The 9,820-nt window shown below is 42.7% G+C and overlaps 1 protein-coding gene across 1 annotated transcript in view; it reads left to right on the forward strand.

The window, feature by feature from the left end:
- The window catches only part of exoc4 (exocyst complex component 4), a 235,221-nt gene that overhangs the window by 207,523 nt on the left and 17,878 nt on the right, over positions 1-9,820 (forward strand). The window contains exon 19 of the mRNA XM_084049609.1: positions 300-459. Within this exon, the coding sequence (XP_083905735.1) occupies positions 300-459 (160 nt within the window). The remainder of the gene's footprint in view (positions 1-299; positions 460-9,820) is intronic.

Below are 9,820 nucleotides of genomic sequence, written 5' to 3' on the forward strand. Positions count from 1 at the left end.
TCGCCTATTAGTTTGTATTGGCCAGTGCGCTCACTGCCGCTCAGGGCTGTATTTTCGAACGCGCCTTTCCCCCAGGCATGCGCAGATTGCGCATTCTGCTCTGTGATGACGTCGCTCGGAAACCCGTCTATAGGGCATAGCAGTGGCTGCCATTTCCTGGTTCCACTTCAAAATACTCAATGCATTTTTCCCATTGACATTTCCAAAAATATGTATATATACGGTTCAGCGACAAACGAGAACACAACAAGAAGAGTTAAAAAAAAAAAAAAAAAAATCTTTCAAATGTGTCTCTCCAGGTCTGGGTCACCTGATCTCCTGCATCCTCATCAACGGAGCCCAGTACTTCAAGAGGATCAGTGAGTCTGGCATCAAGAAGATGTGCAGGAACATCTTCGTGCTTCAGCAGAACCTCACCAACATCACCATGTCCAGAGAGGCCGACCTCGACTTCGCCAGGTACACACGCACGCGCACACGCACACGCACGCACGCACGCACACGCACACGCACGCATGCACACACACGCACACACACATGCACAAGCACACACACACACGCACATTACCCACTTCAGCCCCTATATACATTTCGGCCAATGCGTCGCATCGCTTGTAGATCTGCTATTTTCAAATGATTTTATACATTTTATTTGAAAACTTGTGAAACGGGACATTTTGCGTAACGAGTACTTTTACTTTTGATACTTTAAGTACATTTTTGTACTAATACTTTTGTACTTTTACTCAAGTAAATTTTGAATTCCGGACGTGTACAGTACGTGTAACAGAGTATTTCTACAACTTTTACTTAAAGGACAACTTTGTTTTTTTACAACCAAGGTTTATATTTTAGCTTGTAATTAAAGTAAATAAATGATGAGTGTAATTTTTTTTTCATTTACTGCTTTCTATAGTTTTAGCATTTTTTGCGATATTTTTTACAGTGGGCGGGGGCATTCTGTCCGGTGGCTAAATATGCCTTTTTTACACAATAAAAAAGGTCCGGCTGTCTGAGATGGCCAGATGTGAGTTATTGGGGGCTAGAAGAGCTACTGTAAATAATAATAAAGAAAACGCCGGGTTAATGTGTTAAAAAAATACATATTTAGCCACCGGAGAGAATGCCCCCGCCCACTGTGAAAACACTGTAAAAAAGATTGTGAAAATTGCTAAAACTATAGAAAGCAGTAAATTTGAAATTTTTAACACTCATCTTTTATTTACTTTAATTACAATCTAAAACATAAACATTGGTTGTAAAAAAACAAAGTTGTCCTTTAAGTAAAATATTTGAGTACTTTTTCCACCACTGCAAAGCGCACACACACACGCTCGCGCACACACACCCACATGGACACCATCTGTCGGAGGAGAGTCGTTCTGGCTGAGGACACACTGTGTGAGTGTGTGTGGGTGCGTGCGCGCTCTCAGGGTCAGTTCAGGATGACGGTGAAAGAAAGAAAGAAAGAGAGAGAAAGGTGATTGGTGGAATCCCTATCAGTTATTTCAGAGAGAGAGAGAGAGAGAGAGGCTGCCAATAAGGTTTTGAGATCAAAGGAAAGGAAAGAAAGGGTGTAAAGTGGAGTTAAAAGATACTTCAAGGCAAGGGTTTGAGAGATGGAGAGTGTGTGTGTATGTCCCTCTTTCTCTGTCTGTCTGTCTGTCTGTCTGTCTGTCTGTCTGTCTGTCTGTCTGTCTGTCTGTCTGCCTCTCTCTCTCTCTCTCTCTCTCTCTCTCTCTCTCTCTCTCTCTCTCTCTCTCTCTCTCTCTCTCTCTGTCTCTCTCTCTGTCTCTCTATCTCTCTCTCTGTCTCTCTCAGTTAATTTCAATTCAATTCAAAGGAGCTTTATTGGCATGAGAAAACATACGTTTACATTGCCAAAGCAAAAGTGGAACAAAACAATTCCAAACAAAACAATGTACAATTAACTGGGAACAAAGACAAGTGTAAACAGAGCTGTGTTACATTGCAACTTAGAGGGAAGACTGTCTTACGAAACTATAAAAACGTTGCATGTTCTGTCAGAAATAGTTATCCATCCACATAGGAGAGGTTAGCTTGCTAAAAAAACAAAACAAAGCATGAATGCACCTGTTACGTATCATCAGTGTTGTAGCCTGGGATCAACGGGTGTATCGGGTCTCGCAACAACATACACCCTCGCCCAGGTGACCCAGCCGGGGTTGATCAAACCCCCGACTTACGTCCCAGTTGCTACCCACAGTGGTGGAAAAAGTACTTAAATTCTTTACTTAAGTGAAAGTATCAATACTGCAATGCAGAAATACTCTGCTACAAGTAAAAGTCCAGAATTCTAAATTTACTTGATTAAAAGTACAAAAGTGTTGGCATCAAAATGTACTTAAAGTACCAAAAGTAAAAGTACTAAAATGTTTGAAAATAGCAGATCTACTGTGAGCTTGTAGATCGTCTATTTTCAAATAGCCTACGTATACAATAGGGCTGAAGTGGTTAATGTATGTTTCATAATATAATAATTTATATCTGAAAAGTAACTAGTAACTAAAGTTTTCCAATAATTGTAGTGGAGTAAAAGTACAATATTTGCCTCTGAGATGTAATGGAGTAGAAGTAAAAGTATTGGAAATTGGACATACTCAAGTAAAAGTACAAATACCTCAAAGTAAATGTACTTAGTCACCTTCCACCACTGGCTACCCACGGTCAGTCCTATTAGGGAAAGACCAGGGCTACTCAATCCGCTTCTCCGGAACTATACTCTGCCGGGACCGGGGGAGAGCGGAGGCTCTGTGGGTGTGGCCTCCTGTCCGGGCCCCTCCTTCGTCTCACCAGGTCCAGGTCCACCTGAGCGTTGCACCAGACCCCCCCCCCCCCCCCGCTCCAAACATTACATTCTGGTGTAATGGTTTCTTGGGCCGTGGTGGTACTGCAGGTATATTCACTTGGTATAAAACCTTCGCGAACAAGTACAGCAGTTTATTCTAACGTACCTGAAGGTAGTTGCTCTATGTACAGTTAAGTATGTCTATGTACTGAGGTCATTTGGTGTAAACAGTGCAGGTATACACACAATGATTTGTAGTCCTGGTTTGTAGGTCTCTCTCTCTCTCTCTCTCTCTCTCTCTCTCTCTCTCTCTCTCTCTCTCTCTCTCTCTCTCTCTCTCTCTCTCTCTGATTATGAGGCAGGTGCAGAGTGTAGGTGTTGCATCATTCAAACATTCACGATTTTTCACATTGGCTGACCTCAAATTACACACACACACACACACACACACACACACACACACACACACACACACACACACACACACACACACACACACACACACAGGCGCTCCGGTGGCCCAATCAGCATGTTGCACCGTCCATATTCATGACTTTAACATGCATATTCATAACTATGAAGTGCATATTTATGTGTGGCACCCAGCCACTACTTTACCACACTTCAATTTGCAAAAGAGAAAAAAAGAACACTGGTGTTGTACTGTATGTGTGATGGTTAACAACTTAAATCAGGGCTCTTCAACATTGTTCAGCCCAAGGACCCCTTAGCTGACAGAGAGGGAGATGAAGCAGGGACCCCCCCCCCCCACTACATATTGTATAACATAGTGTTGCAGGTTAAACTTTTTCATAGATTTCATGGATGGTTTCATTCTGTTGTTAAAGGAGAGATCCGGACATTTTCAGTGTTATCTTTGATGTGTTGCTAATCACTCACCAACATTGAAAGGGACGTTGAGAGTCCCCTTCGTCCAGTCTGGCGAGCCCCTCCGTTGAGGTTGCTTGTTTCTTCCATAGAACCTGGCGTCTATGGAAGAAACAAGCAACCTGCGTCGTCTCGTTCTGCACGAATGGTCGCTCGTTCGCGACATTCGGTGCATGTTTGAGTATCATGAGCCTCCACGATGAGCAGGAGTAGAGACAAAACTAACTTTGCATCGGTTATATTAGGCGAATTTCAGCCTTCCATCCACGCGCCTCCCATTATGCCAACGGAGGGGCTCGCCAGACTGGAGGAAGGGGACTCTCTGGAATAACTCAACGTCCCTTTCAATGTTGGTGAGTGTTTAGCGACACATCAAAGATAACACTTAAAATGTCCGGATCTCTCCTTTAAGCCGTGACGTATGCCCCCCCCCCCCCCCCCCGTCAGAACAACTTCCGGGTCCAAGTGTGTGTTTTGCCAGTATGCTGCAGTTCTGTGTCCCTCGCTGTTTTAACTGATTTTATATTTTGGCGCGTTACGAGCTTGTAGATCTGCTATTTTTGAATAGCCCAAAGAAATCTACTGCACGACAGCCTAGCCTCTAGTGAAACACAACACAGACAAAGAATTGCAAGGAAGATGAGTTTACAGCTGCTCTGCTGCTGTGTACTTGTATTTAGGCTACTGTACTTCTACTGTACTTCTACTGTACTTGATTACTGGACTTGTGACGACCAAATGTCCCCACAAGTATAGTACAATATCAGAAACAGATGTTTTGTCAGGACAAGAAACAATAATTTTGTGGTTATACTTTTTTTGGGGGGGATTTATGCTTGATTTATACTTAGTTGTGCCATGTTGTCGCACACCCGGAAATAGAGGATCTGCGACACGTTGTGAGCTTGTAGATCGGCTGTTTTGGTTGCACGTGACACTGGCCCACAATTGAACTTTGACTTTAAAAAAGTGGTAGAAATAGCATTTATAAAAATTACCGTCCTTAATCTTTTGATGTCCTCACAAGTATAGTAATACAAATGTGTGTGTGTGTGTGTGTGTGTGTGTGTGTGTGTGTGTGTGTGTGTGTGTGTGTGTGTGTGTGTGTGTGTGTGTGTGTGTGTGTGTGTATGTGTGTGTGTGTGTGTGTGTGTGTGTGTGTGTGTGTGTGTTTGAGAGAAAGCCAGAAACCCAGACAAGGGCACAGTAATAACCATCGATCCCACTTAAAACTGAGGAGAGAAGCCCTGTTGTCCAGCACTGCAGTTCTCAGACACACACACACACACACACACACACACACACACACACACACACACATTCCGTAAAACCAAGCATGTGGAAACAGTGGCACCTAGTGGTTGAATGCGCGAACTGTCCATTTCTATAGAAACCGCTGAACACCATCGGAACAATGTTAATTATGTACAGTGGTTTAGATACTGTGTGTGTGTGTGTGTGTGTGTGTGTGTGTGTGTGTGTGTGTGTGTGTGTGTGTGTGTGTGTGTGTGTGTGTGTGTGTGTGTGTGTGTGTGTGTGTGTGTGTGTGTGTGTGTGTGTGCGTGCGTGCGTGCGTGCGTGCGTGCGTGCGTGCGTGCGTGCGTGCGTGCGTGCGTGTGTGACCTCAACCCAAAAACTGGTCAGGAATCAAAGCCCTGTGAACAATGGAGTACAAAGCACTCACTATATCATCCTGGAATATACAAGGTTTGAGGTCAACTGCCCTTGGCATCAAAAGCAGAACCCCAGACTTTGCCAAAGAGATTGCAAACATAGACATCATTGTTCTACAAGAAACATGGCACAGAGGGGACAGCCCCACTGGCTGTCCTACTGGCTACAGAGAACTTGTGGTACCATCTACAAAGCTAGCAGGAGTCACCCAGGGAAGGGACTCTGGAGGTATGCTAATATGGTACAAATCAGAACTAGTCCACGCCATTAAGCTAGTCAAAACTGGAACATCTTCCATCTGGCTAGAAATAAACAAGGAACTTACCACAACCGAAAAAAATGTCTACCTGTGTGCCACCTACATCCCCCCAATTGAATCCCCTTACTATACAGAGGACTTTTTCCCCACACTAGAAGAGGATATCAGCCGTTTCCAGGCACACGGTCACATTGTAATTTGTGGAGACCTAAATGCCAGAACAGGACAAGGGCCTGACACCCTCAACACACAGGGAAACAAACACCTACCAGGAGGGGGAAACATCAGCTCCCCAACATGTCCCCCGAGATACAATCACGACAAAACAACGAACAAACATGGGTCACAACTGCTACAGCTCTGTCGCTCACTGGGTCTGTACATTGTTAACGGTAGACTCCGAGGGGACTCCTTCGGTAGATATACATACAGCTCATCCCAGGGAAACAGCTCGGTAGATTACTTTATCACAGACATAAACCTAGCATCGCTCAGAGCCTTCACAGTCAGCCCGCAAACACCCCTGTCAGACCACAACAGAATCACAGCCTATCTAAACAGATCAACACACAGACACAAAGAACAAACGCCAAACAAACTACATACTATAAGAAAACGTTACAAATGGAATGAACATAGCGCAGAAGCTTTCCAAAATGCTATTAGGCAAAAACAAGTCCAATCACAACTGGATCATTTCCTAGAAAAAACCTTTGAAGAAAACAGTGAAAGTGTAAACAGGGCAGTAGAAGGCCTCAATCATATATTTGAACTAACAGCCTCACTAGCAAACTTAAAAGTATCAAACAGGAAAGCCAGAAAAAACGTTGAGAATGACAAATGGTACGATAATGACTGCAATAATCTCAGGAAAAAATTAAGGAAACTATCAAACCAAAAACACAGAGACCCAGACAACCACAACATACGTCTCCAATATGGGGAAACACTGAAACAATACAAAAATACAGTAAGAGAAAAAAGAAATCAACATGTTAGAAACCAACTGCAAGATATCGAAGATTCCATACAGACAAACAGCTTCTGGGAAAACTGGAACAGACTTAATAAGCTAAAACAGGACGAACTACCCATCCAAAATGGAGATATATGGGTGAATCATTTTTCTAGCCTCTTTGGCCCAATCGAGAAGAACAAAGAACAAAAACAAATAAAAGATAAACTACAAAACCTAGAGTCAGCCGTAAAAGACTACCAGAATCCACTAGATTCCCAAATCAACCTAAAAGAACTACAAGACAAAATAAAAACACTTAAAACCAAGAAGGCCTGTGGGGCAGACGGTATTCTAAATGAAATGATAAAATTCACCGACCTCAAATTCCAAATGGCCATACTAAAACTCCTAAATATAGTGCTCAGCTCTGGGATCTTCCCTAGCACATGGAATCAAGGGCTGATAACGCCACTCCACAAAAGTGGAGACAAATATGACCCAAATAACTACCGTGGGATCTGTGTAAACAGCAACCTCGGAAAGATCCTCTGCATGATCCTCAACCACAGAATCCTAAACTTCCTCACAGAAAGCAATGTCCTGAGCAAATCACAAATTGGCTTTCTACCAAAATATCGCACAACAGACCACATTTACACTCTAAACACCCTAATTGACAACCAAATAAACAAAAACAAAAGCAAATTATTCTCCTGCTTTGTCGACTTCAAAAAAGCATTCGATTCAATTTGGCATGAGGGTCTGATGTACAAACTATTGGAAAGTGGCATAGGGGGGAAAACCTATGACATCATAAAATCAATGTACACAAACAACAAATGTCTCCAATATGGGGAAACACTGAAAGAATACAAAAATACAGTAAGAGAAAAAAGAAATCAACATGTTAGAAACCATCTGCAAGATATCGAAGATTCCATACAGACAAACAGCTTCTGGGAAAACTGGAACAGACTTAATAAGCTAAAACAGGACGAACTACCCATCCAAAATGGAGATATATGGGTGAATCATTTTTCTAGCCTCTTTGGCCCAATCGAGAAGAACAAAGAACAAAAACAAATAAAAGATAAACTACAAAACCTAGAGTCAGCCGTAAAAGACTACCAGAATCCACTAGATTCCCAAATCAACCTAAAAGAACTACAAGACAAAATAAAAACACTTAAAACCAAGAAGGCCTGTGGGGCAGACGGTATTCTAAATGAAATGATAAAATTCACCGACCTCAAATTCCAAATGGCCATACTAAAACTCCTAAATATAGTGCTCAGCTCTGGGATCTTCCCTAGCACATGGAATCAAGGGCTGATAACGCCACTCCACAAAAGTGGAGACAAATATGACCCAAATAACTACCGTGGGATCTGTGTAAACAGCAACCTCGGAAAGATCCTCTGCATGATCCTCAACCACAGAATCCTAAACTTCCTCACAGAAAGCAATGTCCTGAGCAAATCACAAATTGGCTTTCTACCAAAATATCGCACAACAGACCACATTTACACTCTAAACACCCTAATTGACAACCAAATAAACAAAAACAAAAGCAAATTATTCTCCTGCTTTGTCGACTTCAAAAAAGCATTCGATTCAATTTGGCATGAGGGTCTGATGTACAAACTATTGGAAAGTGGCATAGGGGGGAAAACCTATGACATCATAAAATCAATGTACACAAACAACAAATGCGCAGTTAAAATAGGCGAAAAGCACACAGACTTTTTCCCCCAAAGCCGAGGAGTTAGACAGGGATGCAGCCTGAGTCCAACACTCTTCAACATATATATCAACGAGTTAGCAAAAACGTTAGAACAGTCTACAGCTCCAGGCATCCCCTTGGCAAACACAGAAATCAAATGCTTACTTTTCGCAGATGACCTGCTGCTGCTGTCTCCAACCAAGGAAGGACTACAGCAGCAACTTGATCTCCTACACAAATTCTCGCAGACATGGGCCCTGACAGTGAACCTAACTAAGACTAAAATCATGATATTTCAAAAAAGATCCAGCCGCCAAAACCATCAATTTTTCCTAAATACGATCCCACTAGAACAAACAAAAAACTATACCTACCTTGGCCTAAACATCAGCAGCACAGGGAACTACAACCAAGCTGTAAAGGACCTGAGAGACAAGGCAAGAAGGGCATTCTATGCTATCAAAAGAAACATCAAAATAGACATCCCAATTAAAACCTGGCTTAAAATACTGGACTCTGTGATAGAACCAATTTCCCTCTATGGTTGTGAGATCTGGGGACCATTAGCAAACCATGACCTTGAAAAATGGGATAAACACCAAACCGAGACCCTACACACAGAATTCTGCAAATCCACCTAAAAGAAAGCGACCTAAATGCACTCCATAACAAAGCACTCACACACAGCGAAACTCTAGAGAGATGCCCCCTCAGCCAGCTGGCCATGGAACTCCGGGCACAAACACAAACAGAGCCACGAGATAGAAAACCCATCGGACCAAACAAAATTATAAAACAGCAAAAGGAAAACTACCTGACACATTGGAAAGAAGCAACACAAAAGCAGAGTAAACTAGAATGCTATCTGGCCCTAAACAGAGAATACACAGTGGCAGAATACCTGAGCACCGTGACCGACCCAAAACAAAGAAAAATCTTAACTAGATACAGACTCAGTGAGCACAGTCTTGCGATCGAGAAAGGTCGTCACAAGCAGACCTGTATCCCGAGAGAAGACAGACTATGCACCCACTGCACACAAAAGGAAGTGGAAACCGAGCTACACTTCCTAACCGTCTGTCCATTGTACCAAGACATCAGAGACACATACTTCCCACAGATTACAACCACACACAGAGACTTTGAAAACATGACCAACGACAAAAAACTCCCATATCTGCTGGGCGAAGTACAACAATGTGCAAACACAGCAGCAAGATTCGTGAGTTGTTGTGATAGGAGAAGGATATCGAACGGAACACAACCACCACTATACCTGCACCCAGTGATCTTGGTACATAGAAATTGATCTATTGAAGATTCTGACTTTCAAATGTACATTTTTTGTTTTGATTGTATTGCTGTCTTTTTGCTTTGGCAATGTAAACGTATGTTTTCTCATGCCAATAAAGCCCTTTGAATTGAATTGAATTGAATTGTGTGAGAAGTAAGACCCCCACAAGACCCAAGACACAAGTAAGAACCCCACAAGACCTCGCCCCCCCCCCC

The sequence above is a fragment of the Gymnoscopelus microlampas genome (assembly GCF_963454915.1).
Source record: "Gymnoscopelus microlampas genome assembly, chromosome: 23".
In the NCBI taxonomy this organism is placed as follows: Eukaryota; Metazoa; Chordata; class Actinopteri; order Myctophiformes; family Myctophidae; genus Gymnoscopelus; species Gymnoscopelus microlampas.